Source organism: Perissodus microlepis, chromosome 6 (assembly GCF_051167445.1).
Source record: "Perissodus microlepis isolate ML-2025 ecotype Zambia chromosome 6, ASM5116744v1, whole genome shotgun sequence".
In the NCBI taxonomy this organism is placed as follows: domain Eukaryota; kingdom Metazoa; phylum Chordata; class Actinopteri; order Cichliformes; family Cichlidae; genus Perissodus; species Perissodus microlepis.
Genome location: NC_140466.1, coordinates 25,490,099 through 25,513,910, shown reverse-complemented (window position 1 = coordinate 25,513,910; position 23,812 = coordinate 25,490,099). Strand labels below are relative to the sequence as shown.

Here is a 23,812-nt window from a genome sequence, read left to right as displayed (position 1 = left end):
CATCCCCTTGTCTCACTAGACCTCCATTGTGTTCCAGGAGGAATTTATTTGTAGTATATTTGCATTCTCTGATGCCAGACAAGGACAAGCCTGATGTCTCGCCTTCCTCTGGACAGTTTCTCTGCCCGTTCGTAAATGAAACCCTCTGGGAGTGCTTGTCGACGGATGTGAGAAATTGGAGAATCTCGTAGAGCAATAGGCCCAGCCTTGGCGCACTTGTATCCCTGACGTGCCACCAATGTCAAGAGATTGCAAATCAAGCGCTTTAATAATATCTCTGCTGGTTTTGTTCCTTCCTCCTGTTCTCCGTCAGAACCTCGAGACCCTGGCTTTGTCAGACGGCGTGTTGAAGGCTCGCTGTGGCACGGCAACACCACTAGACCTTTCTCTGTCACTCTAATTGATAAACATAGGGCTGATATCTTGTAATGAGCCTCCATTCTCCGGCCTATTATACTGGTTAACCCTCTCAACCCACAGAGGGAGAGAAGGAGGGGAGCCAAGGCATCATCTAACAACTACAGCATTTAGATAAAGCTGACACTAGTACAACGCTGCTGTGTAGATGTGAAAGTCTACTCCTCGTTTTCTAACACCCCCCCACCTCCGCTTATTATTTGTAGTCAACACGGCACAAACACAATCTGTTGGCAGCCTCGGTAACATTTAGCAGCCACAGAAAGCTTGCGTGTTTATGTTTTTCTCTCGTTATAAACTCTGCTTCAGCTGTGATTAAAATTCATGTGATTTTGTTTTGTTTTTTCTTTCTCACGCTTCATCTCCGCAGGTGCGTGTTGCTTATTTTCCACCATTGTGTGATTTTTAGAGATGATTATTGTTCTTTTCACCCTCCAGTCACGTCTGGCTAGGCCATTTCCTTCCCCAAAACTCCAACACACATCCCTAGTTATTTATTTGAACTGTAGATGAATTGCGGGAGACACGACTCAGCGTAATTGACTCGATTAATGCCAGCCATTATCATTTCGTCTTCAACCAAGCTGTCTCCCTCCGGCAGAGCCAGCACCCACGTTGGCCCGACCCTGTCAGCCAGGCCGTGTAATGGAAGGTGCTGCCCATGATTACAATGTCGCAAGTCATAACGCTCTCACTGGCGGCAAGTTGTGCCCTGGTGGCTGTCTGAGTAGCAGGCAAACGGAGAAGAGTCTCCCATATTTCAACCCCAGCTGAGCATTTTTAACTCGGATGTCCTCGTCTCCCTCTCTATTTTTTTTTTAAAGTGTGTTTTCTTATCAAAAATAATCACACTGACTTCTTTAGTGGCTCACAAAGAGGCATGATTTGAACTAAAGTGGAAACAGAAAGTTTTAATTTATTTCTTATGTTTCTTTGGCATTCCTTGAAAGGAATGAAAGAACAGTCTGTTTTTAAAATGCCTCTGAATGCCTCTCTTCAGTTTCTGTCCTTTATCCTGTCAGTGCGACCTGTATGCGAGGGAAAGCAAGGTGGTGCCAGCAGGGAGATTTACTTATTCGCTCCAACCTTCATAATAGCATAACATAATAAGTCCTTCATAATACCCCGGCATATTCTCTGACTTCACATCAACGGTATGACCCCTGGAATTAACTCTGACTTGTCTTTTCCACTTAGAAGCAAACCAAAGTTTGGGTTTTAATGGCACTACTTACATGCTGAGCTTTTTTAAAAAAAAAAAAAAAAAATGTTGGCTGTTATTTTAAGGTCGAGTCTGTGAACTTGGCCTGTTCTCCCACAGACTTTGGCTTCGGATAGAAGCAAAGCCCATTACAGCATGGAGGGTTTGGGTGTTTGGGCAGGCTCAACACACAGGTGATGAAGTGTTTGTTTATGGTTATGAGTTTGAACCCAGCACCACTGATTAGTACTGCAGACTTTACATGTCTCACACAGGAGCAGATAGAAGTAGACTCGTTGCAGGCCTGCTACTTGCTATCTGTATAAATGATGGAAACCTGCAAGGAGCTTAATGCATATAACTAAGTAGAAAATTTGGGGACTCACAGATTGTCCCAGATTTAAGGCACCTTTTTCTGTATGAAGTATAGTGACTAGGTCATCGTGCTAGGAAGGTCAGGGCCCCCTTTAATTCCACATAAAGAGACTTAGATTGATAATTAAGCAGCCCACAGAAAAGCCCCTCTGTGATTTATACCTATAGATTTTCTGTCAGATATGAAATGTTGTGCTTGAAATTGAAGAGGAGGGCCCATTATAAAGCGCTTTACCTTTAACTTTGAGAGGGCTTGTTGTATTTGTTCAGCCATGCTTTTGAGTTTAATAGTTACTGTATGACTGCTGCACTAGTCAGTCAGTTTAACGCTAATTTAAAGGTGGTCGATAATAAACCAAGTCCTATAGCATACCCAGACTACGCGATTAATCATGCAATACAAAGCCCATGTTCTTCTTCTTCTTTGTTTTTTGACTTCTCATCATCAATATGCATGCCACAGTAAGTCACGATTGCAGCCTGAATACGCTGTAAAAATTGGTTACGAAAGCTCGAAACACTGTTTCAAATTATAGCCCCTATTGTCAGAAGGTGTTTTAGTTTCAGCATCGCTGCTGAGTTCAAAGGCCCGTTCTGATAACAAATTCAGACAGAGAAAAATGTCCTCCCTGTGCATTGTAGGTATCATGTGATTTGGTGTGCTGGAGGGCATTAGAAAATACATGTCCACTGTTATTAATCAACATGACACGAGGGCAGAAATGACCTCCTGTGCTTTTCATTTGGTTCTAGTCAGAGTAGAGTTTCTGTATGTGAAAACACCATTGTGCTCATATCTGCGTGGTTCCAACCCTGTTTTTGTTTGTGTTATTTACACACAAGAGCACGGTGTAATGTGTGGCACATGCATGTGTGATTTTTGTTTTGTTTTGGGGTTTTTTGGCGATGTGCACTTTATAGATTATGCTAGGGTGTCATTATTAATGTATGTGTGTTTGTTTTCCCTCTCTTTTCCAGTCTAGCTGTGCTCAGTACGCAGCAGACAAACGTGATGAGGAGAAACTGTGCGACCACTTAATCCGTGCGGCCAAGTACCGCGACCATGTGACAGCCACGCAGCTCATCCAGAAGATAGTCAACATCCTGACTGACAAACATGGAGCCTGGGGCGGCTCTTCCATAAGGTAAAACAAAAACTGTGGTTGTGTAAAGACTCAAACAGAGCTGTGCTCCGCTTTCAAATAAGATCAGATTAGACGTATTATAAAAATGTTTTTATTTATTTATTTCCCTCCTACCTCACGCTTACATTCACACAGTATGCTTTAGCTAGTCCATTATTAATCCATTATTTTATTTAGTGTGTGTGCGTGAACATGTTTTTTTGTCTCATCGTTATGTTTTCTTTCTGATGAGCCCATATAATCGTAAGAATCAAGAAGCAACATTATTACTTTAATTTCATAGAAATGCCTTCAATTGCATCCAATTGTCGGGCTTGAAAATTATTCAAATCGCCGTTATGGTTTTAATCTCATTATCTTTAATCTCAGCCACCAGTACTCATGACTTTGATTAAATTAGATTTGCAAAGGTGAAAATGTCAGCCGTGGGTTGAATGATGCATTGATTCGGGGGGAGAGATGAAAGCCATTTGAACAGCTCAGTTCCCATTAAGAACAGAGGGAACCTTATCCTCTGTGTTTGTTTCGCCAAATAGGCAGCACAGTCCAATGCAGCTATTCCCTAATGATGGCTGTTTGTGCAGGTAGTGTGTAATGGCGAGCTCCAGAGACGGCTGCTGGCTCACGCTTGTTAGGCTGCACTAAGTCTCCAGGGACTCGTCTGGCGAGGGTTAGTTTGCCGTTGGATCAGGAGTCTATCTCTCGCTGCCTTTGTTTTCCTTTTCTATTTGTTTCTGTTTCATATCGGGATCAGGTTATGGTGTATTATTTGTCATATTTTTCTTCCCTTGATCCAATCTCCCTCTCTCCCCTCCTTCCATCGCGCTCTCTCTCTCTCTTTCTCTCTGTTTGTCTCTATGTGTACTCACACAAGGCTGCGCCATTTAATATGGATATTGTGTTCTACGAGCTCTGGCTAGAAAAGTCCCCCATTACCGCTGCTTTATGCCGCTGTACTATTGATGGTTTTCCTAATGGCTGCCGATGGGCGCAGGGAGCCATTGGCACTGAGCCTTGGAGTGCAGCGCTCTTTTAATAAATCACAATCAGTCTTGTGCCATTACATCAATATTTTTGGTCAATTACTGTGAAGGTCAGGTGGTGCAGCTTCGCACCAGAGCCGATGGTATGTGGGCATAGGAGAAACATCTGGTGCTGCAAATCTCTGAAAAAAAGAACAAGTAAAAGGAAACGATGAATGTGGGAAAAACAAACAAAAAACCCCTTCTGCACACCTGTATACCCGCAGGCTTCCTAATATAAGATTTTCTTTTTCTTTATTTTTAATTTCATATATACACACAAAGCATGTGGTGCAGCATCATTCCTGATGGTAAATAAGGAAGGGGGGAGGATGGATTCACCCAGTGAAACCCGCAACCTCTTTTCCAGCTGTGAAAATGAAATCCAGGAACACAAAGACAATACGCAGCTATGATTGCGTCCTTTTTGTTGCATGGGTGTTAAAAACTGTAGGCTGCCTGCTCACACGCCATAAAACCGTATTCCCCAAAGTTTCCATTCAATAAAGGGTCTGAAAATGAAAATATTATTTTCTCACAAGCTGATGGGAATTGTTGTTTCCTCACGGCAGGCATCTAATATCTTGTGACACAGTGTGACCTACCTGAATGCAATTTGTGTCTTAATATCCAGCTTACAGCCGCCCTGGCCTCTGGAGAAAAGAGGTGTTAGGTGATTTTCCTTTTTCCATTCCCCTCTGCTTTTCTCTGTCTGCAGTTCTGTCTTTCTGTCAGTCTTTCACCACATGTAGTTCCTTGTCCTCTTTTCCCTCACTCTTTGTCCTTTTGCTCTTTCTAGTTTCACACCCACTTCAGTTGTATCACTGAGTGTCCGAGGAGGAATCCTTTCACCAGACAAAGGGAGTGTCTATCTTTTTTTTTTTTTTTTTTTTTTTTTTATGCCCTTGTCTGTCGTCTAGTTTGAAGACATAGACAGATCCACGATCAGACAGATAGGTTGACTACCTGTTCATCCATGCATTTGTGTCCCAGCACCTTGAGACTCAGGTGTACAACATGTCAGCCTGCTGTCTTTTTAAGAGAGGAAAAAGTAAATGAATAGCTAGCAAGATGATCACAAATGAAACAACTGTCAGATATCCTTCTTTTTTTCCCTTTTTTTTTTTTTTTGCTCACTCCACTTTTCCCCTCCTTTTTGGAGCTTGGGTCCACCGAGCATCAAGCCTGCTGTGGTGTTTATTTGGGTCAGGAATCATCTTTCATGTATATGACACCTAGACAAAGTCGACAGACAGAGGGGAGATGAGGGCAGATGATGGAGAACGCCAACTCACGGTCTCTGGGGACAGACACTACTCTCCTCTTTTTCCCCTCTCATACCTTCTCTTTATTGCATTCTAATAGGCTGACTAATGTACCATGGAAATTCACTCTGGATGCTGGAAGCGGGGAAAGTAAAAGGAAGGTGGCTGCAGCTGGAAAAAGATTGTGTGATGTAGAAGAAGTGTGCATACTTTTTTTTTTTTAACCAGAGCAGTTGTTTATTGATGTCTCCAGTCTCTCTGAGACAAATGCAAACATTATTCAAGTTGCACGTGCAAGCTTGCAACAGTATCCTTTTATTTCCACTTTACTTAAAAAATCCTCACCTACAGCGAGCCCCTCCAGACACACACACACACACACACACACACACACACACACACACACACACACACACACACACACACACACACACACACACACACACACACCTTGAGCACCGACTCCTCTCCCTCTGCTCCTCCTTCCTCATATAAGCAGCTCATTTTCTGCAGCACCGCTGCTCTAATGGACGCCCTTAGGCTAGAGGCTTCCCAGCCAAGGGACATCCATCTTTTGGCATGTCACACTCCCGCCCGGCAAAAAATCTTTGTGATGTGCACTCCAATTTTTCTTCAGTAAATCAAATCTTCCTTCCTTCAGAAAGATGAATGCTTTAGGGTTGGAGTGTTATAGAGAAAATCAATGCCGGCAAAATTGAAACAGTATGCCCCCGTATTGATCGGCCTTGTGAGATCGAAAACCAACAGCTTTGTAACTGTTCCAGTGGACAGTTAGCTGACCTGTAATGGACAAACTATTGATATTAGCATTACTATTTTATCTTGTGCTACGTCATTTCACCAGTGCACTGTTGAGGGGAAAGAGGCCGGAGCTTAACATTCCCAGAAAAGCTTTTTTTTCCCTCCTTTTTAGGCAGTGATACATCATGACATGAGACGCACAAAATGCCGTGGGGACACTGGCATGCCACTTCAGTTGTTAAATGATTGGATTTATTCCAGTTTTGCTTTGCTTCAGCTGTTACGGTATGGGCAGTAGTATTGTGTGTCTTATGTTAATGCTGTTTGAGCACAGGCACAGTATTTAGTTGTCCTCCTTCATTCACGACCACAAACCTCTGCTGCTTGTTTTTTAAATTTAATGAGATCGAACTAGTTTTAGATTGAATTAACTAACTTTCTGAGCACAGATGATGGTCAAAATTTCCTGTAGTCCAATCAAAAATCACCACATGTCATGAATGCTTTTTGTCACGTTGTCAGAATGGAAAACTGAGAAATCATAATCAGTGTTTTTTGTTTGTTTGTTTGTTTGTTTGTTTGTTTTGGCAGTGTCTATTGGGAAGCACTAAAATAAGATGCCGAATACAAATCTCTGAATTACAATAAATTCTTATGACACATAGTTACTGTTACTACGGCGAGAACGTTCACGTTCACATTTTATTTATTTGTTTATTTCAGTAAACGACCGCATGAGAAGCTGCGGCAGCCAGATTAATCTCCACTTGTACGCTTTCATTCCAGACTTAAATCACAATTATGATACATAATACTGAATGTAATGCATGTGTTAAAGCTGAGGTCTGCACAGTGTCTGCACTGTGTTGCGTGCTCGCTTTATGGACACACTGTACATTAAGGCTGCACTGGTACTGTGGATGCAGGGCTGAAAAAGGAAATGGGACTCTGGCATGTCATTGGAGATTATAACCATAGGAAACAAGAGCATAACAGTTTAGAATACACTGACTCTCGGAAATGCGTGACACGAGAGGGGCAGGAAGACGGGGAGAGAGAGCGAGATGAGGAGAAGGATGAAACAAAGCACTGGAGAGAGAGAGATCTGTTACAGGAGGATCAAAAGTTTAGATGGAGACAAAGACAAGATGGTGGCATTTCTCTACACCATCCTTCCATCCTTTCACAGAGCCATTTAGATGATCGATTTTGCAAATCTGAATGTTAAATGTTGAGAGAGTACATAGCTGTGTATCTATCAGACACCCCGATTTCAGATCACAGATCATTCTTTATTGAGTGATTTTTAAAAACAAAAAAAAACTATTTCCAGTTGGATTACTTTTTGCAATCCAAATTTATTATTAAATCCAAAGCCAAAACGGGTTGGCTTTAACATTTCATTTAAAATGGGATAAGCCCTAAAATACGACTATGTTGATTTATATAGGGAAAAACCGTTTCCTTGTGTAGAATTAGCTACTAATTTTTAACTGCTAATGGCCTTTTGGTTTGCTTATAAATACTTGGGAGTCTAAACACAAACATGACCCAATGTACTGAGCTTTGGCAGCTGTAGCGGTGCGTAGCTTCCATGTCGTCTGAGACAGAGACAGTTGTTTCCTTTAGTCCAGGTCCTGACTCCTTCAAAACCAATTAGTTGGGGCTCGAGTTGTGATCATCCATCTGCCTTCATACAGCCATAAACATATAGCATAAACATACTACGCGAAGCAATGCAAGGCTGCCTTCAGCTATGTTCATCTCTGTAAACGAGACGCTCTGTAGCGCACAGACGGTCTCCAGCACCCAAGTCCTTAAACGGGTTTAACATAAAAACCTCCAATTCATTAATCACTGACTGCGACGTGCGTCTGGCACTTGGACAAAAAGGATGTTCCTTAAATCTCTGGGGAAGCTGTTCAAGTTTGACAGACATGCGTTCCATCAGTTACATAAAATAACGTGCCACGAAGGCCCTACCATGCAGTCTGGCTCATAGATATGAATTAGAATATAGCCTTAATGATAACATTTACCTCTACTGTATATACACTACAGTGGCTGGGCCTGTAAGGAATAGTAACAACATGTCATGGTGAAACATATTAACAGCTGATGATGTCCATATGTTACCATGGTTAAGTGAGGCGGTATAGACCGAGGCTCAAAAAACTACACTTAGATCACTTAAAATGACAACAATAGGAAAGTGGTTAGGTCGAAATGGGTATTTTTAATCACTATCATTTAAATTATTTTTATTATTATTGTTTTATTATTTTTTTTAAAAATGTAGTGTAGCGGTTACGCATCATGTCTGAGCTGGCCGCATACTGTATATGCACCTATGACACAGCTTTCCTTAGCATGTCATTTAATGTGCAGGTGAGAGAGAATAAGAGGTACACCTGTACACACCAATTGACTTTGCACCTCACTTGAAGTTGTGTGTGGGTAATACAATCGCAGTGCAGCCCATGAATGCTAAAAAAAAAAGCAATAAACATGTCCTTCATGGCCTATCACAAATGGCTAACTTAGAAAAAAAATATCAACGCTGTTTCTATACAGTTGGCTACATAATAAAAAAAAGCAGGCTGCAAGTTCAAACTTCAAGGCATTTCCAGCAGTGGGAAGCATCACCAGAGGCATTTCTGCTACAGGCTGTATGTAAAAGATGGAAGTAGCCATTGTGGTGTCACGTGTTGGTTTGCAAAGCCTGAATCGGAGCCTTTTCACAGTTTCCTTCCTTTTATTTTGAAACTAATGTGAAGAATTTGGGGGAAGATCTTGCTCGCCACATCCAGGATCCGTATAGGATATCAGCTCTTCAGTCACACAGTAAAGCATGCTTTATCTGTGGTTCAACTCAAATGGGGATCAGGTATTTATTTAAACAATGAACATCACTTTTTTTCCAGTGACGCTTTAAAGCTAAGTAATATTTACTGCTTGAATCTAGCTTTTGAACTCTCCCCTTGCTAGCCATGAAAAAGTATTCACGTTTAAGGCACTTCCATATTTATTTCAGTTTTCAGACCCATCTTTTATATACAGTTTATCAGCGCAGCATTGCTGCTTCTCTGCCTGCTACAGTCACCCACTCTGGTCGCATCATAAGATCAGACTGCTCGAGGCAAGGCAATTAGCATGCTAACTTTAGTAGCTATTTCTGCAATAAAATACACAGACATCAGACACAATGTCACGCTCTAATTTCATCACTTTATCTTCAAGTCCTTGTTTTTCTCTAACTTCCCGGTATCTTAGAAATGTTTGGGACTGCCAGTTGGAAGTATGAAAGAAGGTCACGATACCAGAAAGAACAATTACACCACCCCTAGCTTCCTGCCTCGCTGCTCACAGCCAGGCAGGATTCAGTAGCAACTATCAGATTTATGAGTTTCATATACCTTAAGAAAGTATATGGCCTTGGTGGAGCAAGGTCACGATAAAAGGGTGCTGATCAATATCTGAATGAAAAGCCATTTGGGAAGTTTTTAGGGCTTTTCCCCTCCTTTCTCCCTGGATGCAATATCTGCAGAGTATCGATTGTTCCGGGGCCAGTAGTTAGTCAAAGGCTATCTCCTTTGACTAACCCCTTTGCAGCGTGTCAGCCCCCCTTCTTCCTCTTGATAGATTGGTATGCTTCCAGCCACTGTAATTACACCATGGGACCAGCAGGTCATTTATTTTGCTACTTTCAACATTTTCTCCCCCCATCCAAAAAACATTGCCTTTATCTTTAGAATCCAGCACTTTGTCGTGCAGCTATAGGAGAGGAAAAGGACACATAAAACAACAAGGTTCCCTCCTATAGAAAGGGTAGTATTGTGAAGACGAAGGATTGCCTTTACTTGTAGATTTACTTCACAGCCCCTGTGTCTGAGTTCAAGTTCAATCCGGATAAGTTTGACGGGTAAGCTCGGTGACGTTTAGAGTTAATACTAGTTATTAATGCTGATACTAATATTAATGGGCTGAATTTTTAAAACAGTGGTTAAAAAATAAAAACAAGACTCTAACCGTATCTTCAGTGACTTCTTATTACTGAAGCATATTCAGGCTCAAACACTTCAGTCCACTTTGATACACCTGTATAATCTAATTTAAAACTGTAATTCTTCCATAAATTGTTATTTTGCAATATGATAAAAATGATAAAATATGTATTTGTAAAGGGGAAATTTATGTGTGCACATGCTGATGTTAATTGCATTTTTTTCTTCTTCTCCAAATCGAGATAACTAACAGGGTCATTATAGTTACTGCTGCACTTGACACACACATGCACACACTCTGGATTATCAGTGGTGTAATGCACGCAGCCATATGATGGAGAGAGGGGAGGAGGTGCTCGTGAATAGGCGACAGCCCTACATGAGGTTGTCGAGTGTTGTAGTGGTTCTTTGGGGCACTGAAGGAAAAAGCATAATAGACCTACTGTCTACATAGAGTGGAAAAGAGAGGAGAACATGTGCTACTAAGTTTCCCAAAAGATTGTTTGTAATTTGGTGTAATTTAAACGTAATAAACTGAAATGTATTATTTTAGAATTTTCCTTTTTTGTCCCGGAGGATTTGAAATCACCTGCCTTGTTTTGTTGCTTTAAAAGGAAAAGTTTTAAAACTGATATTTCACAAATGTCCTCTTCTTTTTATTTTAATGTCAGGCTCCTGAGTTTTGTCGTGCGAGGTTAAACATGACCCCAAGTTTCTGTTATGAATGGGGACCTTCAGACTCCTTTGGGGGGTGAAAAAAGGCCCTTTTCCTCAGACTTCCTATCTCAGCTGACCTTGAGCTTCTCCCCTATGTTTTTCTTTGGGGGAGCGTGTGTTAGAAATGTGGGTACGTGTTCAGATTTGTCACAGCATTCAAGATCAGCTCTGAAAGCTAGAGGTCAGAAGATTATTACAATGGGACAGTAATGGCAGAATTATGCAACTCCGGTCCAGTGGATGCCCTCATTACCTAGCAGTACTGATGATAAATGGCCTTAAATGCATGTTGTCAAAATGGCAGGAAAAATGTGACTCTTCATCAAAAATACAGATGGTACCACTTCATTGCTGTCACAGTGGAAGTCTGCGGATGCTATTTAGTATGTATTTGATATTTAGATGATACTTATCAGCAAAAAAAAAAAAAAAGGAGCCGAAGCTGGGAGCAGAAGCTGGACGGGTTTTCTTTAAATGTTTTCACAGCACGGTAAACGATCCTGTCTTTGGTCAATATTTACTGCTTTACTAATCCAGCACTTTTCCTTTTACGTCCCATGAAATCTGATATAATTAGTGTGTAATCATCTAGCCTTTGTTGGTGAATTTACTGAGTGTAATTGCTGCTAATTGGAAGCCTCACAGTAAGCTGATGGTAATTAGGGCTTGATTTGCATTATTTCATTTGGCTGCACTGCATTGTGGGGAGTCTGCAGCCTTTTGCCATCCACCCATGGGAGTGCTTTGATCCTCACAAGCTGGTGATGTTGCAGAGATGCAATATCATGCTCTCTTTTATCAGATCACTTTTTGAAAGCTCTTGGATGAATTGGAGTTAATTGGACGGAGTGGTAGCGGCTTACGTTGTGCCAGTAATGAGAGCTTGAGCGCTCTGGTGTGTTAGGGAGTGAACACTAGAGTGATAAAAGCAAAGCAAGTGAACATACAGGGACTTTTCATAGATGTTAGGTAAGGAATTCACCCGCACTGAAGGCTTTTACCTCTTTTTTTCCCCTCTCTAAACATATTAATATTCTTTAATTAGATATGTTTTAATAATTTTCTCATTACGGCCCTCGTGTAATGTTGGGTTAAGCTTATATTAAAAAAAGACAAATTAAATGACTTTATACTGTGATTAATAGTAAGGATAGGCAAGATTACACGTGCACTGTCATTTAAGGGGATGAGATGGAAATGTCGTCGTGTCTGTGACCCTGGTATCACCTCTGGTGAATCTGGTAAACAACATTAGCAGAGGTAAATTAACATCCACATATGTAGATGGTGTCCTGTACACCTCATTGTAGCGGGAAGGATAGGCATTGATGCACATGTAGAAAATCACTCCGGCAAGACTTAATCATGCCAAACAATTTCAGCGGGAAGGTATTTGGTCCTGTTTCATTTTAATTTGAGTCTGGAGAGCCCGTCAAGGCGATCGCTGCCACCGTTTGACAAAGAGCCAGTCCTCCAGCAACCAGTCCTCAACATGACAAATCCTCAATCTTCTTCGCTCTCTCCCGTTTCTTCTAAACACATGGTTTATGCAAATCAAAGCAAAATGATCTTGGGGATAGCAGCAATGTTTGAGCAATTTGAGGGCTGCCAATAGGAAGTGGCATTAATATAAAATAAGCAAGGGAGGAAAATCTCCGGTGCATATGCAGGTCTCATTGACTGTATCCAAATGAATTTAGCAGAAAGGTTATGAATGACTGTTTGTGGCAAAGTGCAGTCGCTTGTGGTGATATATGAAAGTAGATTCACTCTGCGTGTCACGCTCGCTGTGATAAAGGTCATTTTATCATTTACATACCGTTTTTAATAGAAACCTGTGCGAACCTAGATTTCTCCTGCCTCTTTCTTCATGTTCACCCCTAAAATGTAGAAAATGCTAAAATCAACAAAACATAATAGCGTCAGGAAGGCAGTTGGATGATTTTTTTTTTTTTTTTTTTTTTGTATTTTGATATTTTAAAATAAAAAAACAACAACAAAAACTGAAAATAGCAGCCCAAAATAGTCCTCATTTCTCCTTGTCTTTAAATCCTGAATGCTGGCACAGAGCTAACTGTACTATCAGACTTTAAGGACTCGCAGACAGAATCTATTAACATGTTTAAATGCCACATTTATTAATAGTAAAAAGTTCTGGGACTCAAAAATAAGTACTTAGAAACCCAGAAATATCAGTAGTTTATGATTATTAATAGAGAGGACATTATTCAAAATCTAAATCTTTATTTTGATTTTGGTACAATAAAATCAAAAGGACCATAAAGTCATGCAGTCCTATTCAGAAAGTGTCAACACATCTTATTAAATTTTTTTTCTATGGGCAAAATTTTTAAGAAGGGAATTTCTAATGAATAAACAGTATAAAAATATAAATATATATGTGTGTGTTACTGTATGTTGCCTAATTAAACTCTGTTTACTCACTAAGGGGATTATGGGTTAGTGAAGCATGCATGTGTAATTGTCAATAAAACAAAGTAAACAAAAGATATCCAGATTTAAAAGGTTAAGTTATGTATAAAAAGGAAAAAAAACACTTTGTATTTGTTTGAAATCACAATATTTGAGCTGGGAATAAGTGTTATAGACCTTTTATGGACAAACCCTTTCAAAACATGTTTAAATATTGTAATTTCACTCAACAGCCATCATATCGAGATCCTTAAATAACTTTGATTCTTGATTTTTATTTGGGTAGACGCCACTTGTGTGTGTATACATGGGAACAGTTAATAGTAGAAGAGGTAATATAATTCAGTTAGCCCTCCACTTTTCTAAACTTCCCCCCCACAAATAAGCATTTCATTAATCCTGATACAACCGCTTCATACTGACTGAATACGTCTCACGATTAAAGCATTTATTTATTATGTCACCTAACCGTGCCAGATCTACTTGGACTCGTCCTTTGTTTTGATGTAAATGGAGAATTTAGTAGCACAACTGAAATCTTAAAGAGCCCAACTAGTAAAATATTTCCTCGCAGTGGCGTTGGTGGTTTGTGTTGAGTTGATTAAATTGGAGGGGTAGCTGTTCTGTTTACAGATTAGAGAGAAAAATCGGGGCTACACAAAAGGAGAAACTTGCACTCTGCCATTTGTTCTGTGTGTTGGTAAACTTCCATCCAAAGATGTTTTTGAAAAAAGGAAAAAAGAAAGAAAAGAAGGTAAATAGAATTTACAGCCTCACATAAAATTCTTGTGCACCGGGTTGCTTCAGTAGCCAATGTGGTCCACATTAGAAAAGCTTAGCATGGCTCAACGTTTCCTCCATAACGCACAAACACACAGCCCCATGTATGGCTTGAAAGCACTGGTGTATACAGCATAAAAGTACTGCTCATACTTGAAATCATGCACGCAGACGGCCTCTGATTCTCCACCACTGTCATCAGCTGCCGGCGCTCACTTCCGGCTTAACGAGCGGGCCTTCCAGACACCTTTTTTATGACCGAACTAATTACTAATTACACAAGTGGTTGGCGCGAGCCACAGCACAACGTGGGCCCTTTTGTTATTTTAATTGTTGTTATTTTGAAGAATGGTGCTTCAGTAAATTCTGCCAAGGATACCAGAGGAGGATGGATGAGCCCTGAATAATTTATTATCTTTGTGGAAACACACTCAGCTTGTGTTGGGGGGGATTGCATAGTGCTGTACATCTCCATTCTTGTTATAGCGGCGCTCATATTGGGGATTGATGACGAGGTATCTTTCATCGTACGTCCACCTCTTCTAGCAGCCTATCATTAGGGCTTCCACTGTCGCCTCTGCCCTGGATGAATATGAGTGGCAAACGCAGTCCGCTCCATGCCGTAACTAATTACTCCAGGCAGTGGTTCCCCCTCCTGATGGATTAATGTGTATTGTGTGAACTGGACAGATCCCCACCTTCCATGAGATGAGAGACGAGCCCATCCCGATTCAGAGCTGCTTGCACAACCTTGATAATTATTTTCATAGATGAATGAAATTGCAGGCGGGATGATGAAGTGGCCATTTGCGTGCGGGGGCTATCACATGCAAACATAGAGCACAGGCTTTGTCACCACTGAGAAATCTGGTCCTGCACAGATCTCTGTCCCCAGCGTCGGTCTAGCTTGCATTCAGCACACACACGCTCGCTTTCAATTCACAGCTCTGAATATACAACATTAATATTCATTTTCTCCAGTTTTTGGTTTCACGGCTAAACATTTTCATGCATTATTTCTATCTACTCTACTATAAATATATGCCGAGCAGCTGCCACTGTCCACTTGTCAGCCGTTTGAGGCAGATTTTTTTTCCTCCCCTTTTTTAAAAAAATATCTAGATAAATCAAATAATCAGTGGTTTTCATTAGCTAGGGCGTGCAGGGTTTTAAAGGACCTGCTTGGAAATTGTATTTATTTTCTTGCGTATAGCTCTTTTCCCTTTTAGAGGCCCCTGTGTGATCATTGGTGTTGGACTGAAGATTTGTGAGGAGCTCCCGGCCGGAGCGGCATTCAGTAGTAGATCGCATAAAGCATGCTGGGGTTCTCCCGTCGTAGCCAATGCCACTGAAACCATAAACCGTGTCTTCCTACAACTTTAACATTCGCACAATTCACTTCAGCCTCTTATGAGCAAAAGGTTTTTATAAATTTTTACTTCGTAATGTTTAAGGATTGATTTTTGTCATCACTGATGACTAAAAGTAGACTTGGTTTTACTGGCTTCTAGGATCAACATAGTCAAAGATGTAACATGTAAATGTGTGTGTAATGAGAGCGTATTCTGCTGATTAATAAGACGTATTTTTCACACACCAGAGAAAACATTTACATTACCTCACTAACGGCGAAGCAGCTCTCTAAACTCAGTTCAGTGACATCAGCGTAATGCCAGATGAGAATTTCTATACTTCCTAATTTTTCCCCTTTGAAACATTTAGTTCAAGAAAAAGGACTATTTGACTTGAGTCAGTTAGGATTTAGTCTCACTAAATAGCCAAGAACATGTTATTTTTTCCTCCAGTCTGAGTTTTTCATCATTACATTTAAACAGTTAGTTTTTCTTGCTGCCTAGTTACCAAAGGAACTGATTTCCTAATACAGCGGTCCCCAACCCCCGGGCCACGGACCGGTAACGGTCCGTGAGTCATTTGGTACCGGGCCGCGAGAGTGAGGCTCGGGTGTGAAATGTATGGTTTTCAGGGTTTTTATCGGTTTTTAGCGTTATTTTGTTATCGTTTTTTTCGTTAACTCTGTTTTCCTGGGTCTTTTCACGTGTGTTATGAATAAATCTTATTTTTTTCGGTACCGGTACTAGTTTTATTTTGTTGTATTTATCCGCGACACCTTAAAGGCCGGTCCGTGAAAATATTGTCGGGTACAAACTGGTCCGTGGCGCAAAAAAGGTTGGGGACCGCTGTCCTAATAAAAAGAAAAGAAATAAAAGCACCTAAACAGAACAAAATGACTGCTGCGACGCTTTGTTGTGCCTTCAGTCTCTTGATTTTACTAAATATTTTAAATAATAAAAATAGGAGTTCTTTTATAGCCTGCGTCACCGTCCTCATTAAAAGTTAACAACAGTGTGTGCAAAATGATCACACTGTCGTTTACTCTTTGAACTGTGATGGCGCACACTTACTCAGCTCCTCTTCCCAAAGAGAGAATCAAAAGAGGGGGATAAAACTAAAAAAAGAGAGCACCTTTGCTTCCGGGATGGAGAGCCTCATTGTCAGGGGCAGGGATACAATGATGTGGGATTTCAGCTTGTGTGTAAGTGAATGTTTTTAAAGACAAATTCTAAGAGTTTTGGGGGGGGAGCCCTCCAAACACAATGCTGGCTTTATGTATGCTTGCTCGGACCAAGTGCTAATGCTGGGCTGCTATACCATGCTGGCTGGTAATTGCTAACACATGTGCTACCTCTGTCTCGTTGCAGCAGGCCGAGGGACTTCTGGCGCCTAGACTACTGGGAGGACGATTTAAGACGGCGATGTCGCTGCGTCAGGAACCCCTTTGGATCCAGTCACTCAGAAGCTACGCTCAAAGCTGTGGCTGAACATGGTCAGTCTCATCCATCAGGTTTGCCCCCCCCCCCCACCTTCCCCGCTCCCCCGCCTGTTCATTGCACAGCCTTTCTTACTCATTTGGTGGTAGCACCAGGTACAAGGCAATAAAAATTAGTCCTCACACTGCAATAAATGATTTATTGTACCACAAAACGGAGGAGAAAAAAAACACCCACATTTGAATTTCACACACAGGTAATTTCATAGACAGCCACCCATTATGCAAAACCGAACTACCGCCTTCGTATTGGCTTGCTTTATTCAGAACATGTTTAACTGAGATGTTGTGGATAACATGACGTATTTATTTATTCTTTTTTTTTCTTGGCTGCATAACAGTGGCTGATATAAGTGGTAAGTAACATTCACTCAGCCTCATATTTTCTTTTTTTCACCTTTCGAATGAAGGATCACTGTCGGATTTGAACTTTTCATTTCAGGAAAAATTTTCATAACTTTTAGAGTTGAAATTAAATGTATATAATTTTTCATATTAATCAAACCATCCATTAGGTCCTTGTTTGCTTTGGGGTTTTTTTTTGCCACCCTTAAAAGAAGCCACACCCATTAAGATAGAAGTGTTTGATCACAGGATGAAGGTGATCGGTCAGAACAACTTTGTGTCCAATCACTCAACTCACTAAATGAGAACACAGACCCCAGCAATGCCAGCAAAATCCCCCCAAACATAATAGAACCTCCTGTGCTAAGACTTTAGCTTTTGCTATTAATTTGCCACTAATATGTGTAAGTCATGTCTAATATTATTTAACAGTAAACATTGTGCTGGTCCTTCAAGTTTATTAGAATGCTAGCAAAAATGCAAACTGGAGTTGAAGAAAGGCCTCAGTTACTGATAATTATATTTTACATGGTCTGGGATAATCAGTTCTGACAGTGAACACCAACAACACTGACTTCTTTTTTCCTTTACCACTATAATGTAGACCCCCCCATCTTTGTCTGATTACAAGATTAGTTATCAGCTAACAGCAGAGTCTAAGTCACACATTCCTGCAGGAAAAAGTGCATATAATCCTTCATTTTTTGCAAGTATCCAGCTCACCCCTGGCGTTTACATCAAGATTAACCAACACAATCAATTGCCTTCTCCTAAAAAAAAATAAAATAAAAAAATAGAAAGATGGACATTTCCGAGCCAAAAATGTCCTCAGTGTGTCACCTGCAAAACTACCCTTTAAATGCGTTATCATTCTTAAAGACAAATGGCAGGTGTGACAGGATTCAATAAGAATACGATCTAAAAGCAATAAATGTTTGGGAACCCCGGATCCTGGGAGACCTCTGCTCTGCAGTAATGGCTGCAGTGTGGAGGCAGCTGGGGAACGAGGCCAGAGTCCAGCTGGTTGCTGTTCCTCTGCAGCAATGCTCCAAATTTTTACTTTCTGTTTGAATTCCTCAATGTTTTCCCTTCAGCTAAGTAACGACAGAGAACAGACATACTCATGCTCTATCGTTGCCTTTTTAAAAAAACAGTTTTTAGTAGAGGAAAAGACATTCACACGGAAAGAGTTCCTTATGTTTTGGTTATTCAGGTATTCGGTCTGGTATTCTGCTATATCTAAAATAATTTCAGCTCATGTGCTCTATACATCCATCACTGGTGGAAGAAGACAAATTCCTGCAAACAATATTTAGTTTCAAAGTCAAGCCTGTGTAAAAATAGCCAGCGGCCAGTTTTGGAAAGACTGCGCTGCCTCCTGAGAGTATACTACCTGGATAAACTATGGGAATATATCATTAAAATAACTCTTTGACAGTGAAGCCTGACGGCATACATTTTCTGATGTAACCTTTTGTCTTGTTTTAGTCGACCCGACATTTGTTACGGAAGTGCAGCTCGGGATGAGAACGCAGGGCTGAGTTTTCAAACAGAGCACAAAGGTCATATCTGGCTGTAATTATATTCATCAGATGCAGAAGGGAAAATGCAGTCTCGCTCCCTAAGAAAATATTTAGCATAAGATCAAGCCTGAATTTACCCTCATTTGCTAGCTACCTGTGGCAGTGCTTTTCACATCTCTCACGTAATCAGAAAATTGGAAGCAAAGAGGGGGAAAAAATGCAGTTTTTACTTGTTGATATATTCTAAAAGCATTTTATTTTCCATTAATCATGCTTTGCTCTTAAGATTGGGGAAATATGTGCAAAAAAAAAAAAAAAGCATTTCTGTGTTAAAGATATAGACAACTGTTATCATTCATACAGTGCCAAGATGATTTCCACAGGAGAGTGTGTGGCTGCCAGTAGGGCTTGAGTAGGCTGTTATGTATTTACAGCTGGAAAGAACCATCTTTTCTAGGGATTGATTTGGTCTGGTCCCGGGCCCGTGTACCAGAGGTGGCAGAGTAAATACCTGAAGACTAATGTCTCTGTTCTGGTAATCAATACTCGCCTCATGACCACACTCCTGGCTACGCTCCCGTTAAAAACAAATTTGTTAATTCTGACAATTTAATTGCCGCGACCATGCATGCCTTGTGTTGTATAAGCAGGTAGTTGAACCTCTCAGCGAGGGAAAAGGGGTCCTGGAAAGAGTGTAACCAGTTGGGATTTATGTACATTTCTGCTCCCTGCGTGATGAGTGATGAGGTTGAAGTGCCGTGGATTTTTTTCTTAATGTGGCACTCCCGCTCCACGCATAGCTTGTAATCACGGCATAATTTAAAAGCATTACAGTGATTAACAAGATGGTAAAAGCTGTGATGTTAAAGCTAAAGTTGTATTATTTTAATTCCTTTTCTTTTCCTTTTTTAAAAAAAAAAAAAAAAAAAAATTCCCTTTTCTTTTTTTTCTTTTTCTTAAAGTTCTTAAAAAAAAGAAAAATTGTTGGGGGGGGGGTGGAGGAGTTGTTTCATAAGTATTAGAACAGTTGTAGTTCATTTTAGTTAATTTCATATTGTTGTCACACACACACACACACACACACACACTCTCTGTGGGTTAAATTCCAGGCTGAATGTTTGTACACTAAAGCTGAAGTTCCGTTTCATGAGTTTGTATGCTCCACATAATTCCCAAGCACACACACGCACGTCATATTCAAAAAAGAGAAAAAGTTACCTACTTTAAGAACAGGAAGGCTGGGAGGCTGGCACACAGCTTGTCACTTATGTCCACTTTTATGTTTCTGGTGATAAGTGATGTAACTTTAGCCAAAATGGCTCCTAATGGACTCGCACACACCCACAATATGCGGAGTTGTCGTTATTTGTGTTGCATGTACTTCAGTGAATAGACCGAAGAGCTATTTATAAGCTGTTTGAGGTTTTCATGGCTTGATACTGTGTGTTAGCGCCGTCTTAATATGAGGGGGAGAATAATTGCTGAGCATGCAATGCATAGAAGTTCAAATACATTTCTGTTTTTAAGCTCCTCTGACAAGTCCCCTGTCCACTTGCTTGGTGCGAATACAATGGCATGTGGTACGTATTAGGGGAGCTGGTAGTAATTTCAGTGCTGCTAACTAAAGAATCCTCCAGGGAGGCTTAATTACAGGAAGGCCATTCTAAATATCAGTGAGCTGCATATTTTCCATGACAAGAGATTTTTTAGCCGCGCTCGTCTAGCAGTTTCAAAGTGTACGGCTACACGGCTGTGCATTTTTAGGAAGTGCAATTGATCTCTACCGCAATCCCAGGTGGTGATGACAAAAAATCCCCTGGATATGCGTTCAGCGACTCGCCAGACTGAACGTGGTTACTTGCAGCTGAGTGCTGGATTAGAACACAAAGTCGTGCACAGAAGCAGTGAAAGCACTCACTGTATTGCCAGCTATGTTTACAAATGTAGAAGACTTGCCAGCCAGTCTTTGTGTTGTGAACTTGCGTCTGTGGATCTTTACCATGCACCGCTGGGGAAGTATGGGGCTCTGTAAATGTTTGCAGATTTGCAGATTTTTTTTGTCTTTTTAAAGAAGTTGTGTCAGCTAAAATCAAAACGGGAAGTGTGTGACCATCATTTTGTTTAAATGTGTCTGAAAAGCCTGAGTGTGAAGTTGTGTTTGTTATGCTTCATGGTAAATGGGGGAAAAATGCAGTTAGGCTTGTGTTTGCATTTGGGTTTTGTCTCGTGTTGTTCGTAGCTGTGACTGTCTGAAAATGCAGTACACGTGAGCGCTGCACTGAACCGCTGAATCGAGGTAAAGACTCAAATGCACATAGTTGCATTTAGGGTAAACACACCATATGCTCACTTCAGTGAAAAAAAGCAAAAAACATAACATCCAGATCATATTAAAAAACTTGCCTTATCTTACTAAAAGGCCTCGGATTGTTCATTTTATAAAACATAAATTAATTATGTTCTGAAAATGAAATAAAAGATTTTACTTGGAGTTGAATCTCGGAAGACTGTTGACAATTGATTTTAAGTGATTTTAACAAAGAAACAAACACTTTTATTTTCACTGTGTGATAATGGATACAAATGACTAGTCCACTGTTATTTTTTACTGTGTGTAAGGGGATTGCTTATAAGAGCTGTTTTTTCTTTTCTTTTTTAAAAATGTGCATCAATTTCTTATTTTTTTTTTAAATCGACTTGATGTGAAAGCTTTTGTGTCCTTAAACTGTCATAAAATAAAGTCGGATGCATTCGTGTCGCGTCGATCTACAGTATGAAATACAACCTTGACTTTTATGCTGTAATTACTTCAAATGCAAAATAAGATGGCTCTTTCCCCCTCCTGCTTCCCACTCTAGCATCCGAGGATGATATTCTCAAAGGCAAGCAGTCCATCAGGAGCCAGGCTCTGGGAAATCAAAACTCAGAGAGCGAGGCATCCCTCGACGGAGATGATGACACTCTGTCGTCACTAGAGGACAAGGACCTGGAGAACGTCACAGGTAAAGAAGCAGCTCGTGTTCGCCACCTCCCATACCTGCTCCTCGGTCATCCCCCCACCTCCCTGCTTGTATTTGTGTCTGTGTTGTAATTTCCCCCCCCTGCAGTTCAGACCAAATAAAGAAATGGCGGGACTGTAGTTTGAGTTTTTGCTACATGTGCAACTCTGATTTACTGCATTGAATACGAGGAATCTATACATGAAACAAATCCAAACAGTGTCTTCCTTATCTTCCAAAGCAGGCTGTGATTTTCCAATATGACCTTGGTGTTTTATTATATTGCTGTGCTTCTTTTTACATTCATACTTGAGTAATTTGTGTGTACAGCTCCTTTATAAACAAAGGAAAACCAGCTTTTTAATGAGCATACATCACTTTCTCATAGCACACTGGAGTGCTAGTGCCACCATGGCATCTTAACTTTCCTGCCTCTGCCAATGGAGGTCTGCTTTACAAACATACTGTACACACACAGGCCCAAGCAGCAACTCTAAACATTTTTTTATCTGGCAGTAGCAGCTTACCCCAGGATAGCTCTTTTCAAATGAGGTATTATCTGATTGAAGGAGGGTAGTTTTTCCTTTTGATAAAACTTCAAATTCCCTTCATGTGAGCCTGGTCAGCTATTGCAGCTGCAGAATGAGAATGAGATTCCAGTTCACGATGTTGCCCCACCTCCTTTTTTTTTAATGTCTGTTATTTAAATAATCTTCATTTAATAGGCCTATTGCCGTGTAATCCGCATATTATGCGCAGTGACAGCGCTCAGCAGACTAAGCTGCAGTAATTGGGCTTAGAGTGCTATAAATATAATGCATCTGGATGACAATGGGATTAAACACTGAATCCTGTCTAATCGTGTGATTTATCCCGCGAGAAGTGCGTAGAAGTTGTCGGGAGAGGTTTAGCTGTGCTCTTGAGCAGCTGTCTGCTCCAGGTGTAATTGAATGTCTTTGAGTGAACGGAACAAAAAATGTTATTTCAACCCACGGATAACATGTCAGTACTCACGGGGTTCACGACAGGCAAAGGGATGACTATATACATATCTGTTTATTCCATCCGTGTGCGAGAGCGCGAGGGTGCTCGGGGAAATCAAGCCCGCAGCTTCGCGGCGCACATCTGCAAATACAATGGCTCATATGCGCAGAGCCGGGCAGAGCTTCCACCCACAGCTCCCCTGAGCCAGGCTCTCATTGTCATACTGGCATAAATTAAGATTGATGAGAGATGAAATACAGCTTCTCCCAGAAGCCACCGATCAATGGATCCTGATGAACAGTCAGTTTTGACAGTTGTGGCGCAAAGTAGTATTTTTAATCAGTCATTTTTTTGAGTGTTTTCGGCTTTTTTGCCCCACACCGTTTTATTATATAAAGTAAAAACACGTGTTGGTGAACTTCTGTTGTTTCGTGTGTTTTGGTTTTGTCTTAAATTTGCCAATAAAACGCTGATTATTTTAAACAACCGAAGCATTTTGTTTTTTAAAAACATGGCAGCTTTATTGTAAAAGTAATACCGTGGAAGTTGGTTACTGCGCGATTGTGCGTCAGCTTTAAAAGTGGTCAGACGTTAACGTTATCTTTACCGTTTACCATGATTAACTTTCACGAATTAACCAGATCCCTGGTTTGTTTTTAACTTTTCCATCAGGTTAGATTCTTTTGATTTTCCTTTTTACAGCTTCGCATTAGCGCTCAGTGGTCCCCCAGTTTGACGTTCTCGTTTTGTGACCGGCCTGTGTCTCTGTCCGTCCTCCAGGCCCAGTAAACATGAGCACCAGCGCTCAGCTCGTGGCTCCGGCTGTGGTGGTAAAAGGCACCCTGTCCATCACCGCCTCCGAGCTCTACTTCGAGGTGGATGAAGAGGAGCCCAGCTTCAAGAGCATCGATCCAAAGGTAAGGGACTCAAGCTCCATTGATCATGTTTCTCACGGTCACTTACAGAAGACATGCTTGGATTTCCGATAGGCC

The 23,812-nt window shown here is 40.9% G+C and overlaps 1 protein-coding gene across 11 annotated transcripts in view; it reads left to right on the top strand.

Moving 5' to 3' along the window:
* The window catches only part of lrba (LPS-responsive vesicle trafficking, beach and anchor containing), a 175,428-nt gene that overhangs the window by 84,539 nt on the left and 67,077 nt on the right, over window positions 1–23,812 (top strand). For 4 of the 11 annotated variants that reach the window (XM_084931650.1, XM_084931652.1, XM_084931649.1 and 1 more), the window contains exons 36-40: window positions 2,972–3,138; window positions 16,842–16,984; window positions 17,311–17,325; window positions 21,696–21,839; window positions 23,601–23,737. In XM_084931650.1, the coding sequence (XP_084787776.1) occupies window positions 2,972–3,138; window positions 16,842–16,984; window positions 17,311–17,325; window positions 21,696–21,839; window positions 23,601–23,737 (606 nt within the window). The remainder of the gene's footprint in view (window positions 1–2,971; window positions 3,139–16,841; window positions 16,985–17,310; window positions 17,326–21,695; window positions 21,840–23,600; window positions 23,738–23,812) is intronic. The other 7 variants (XM_084931659.1, XM_084931658.1, XM_084931657.1 and 4 more) reach the window with 3 other exon arrangements.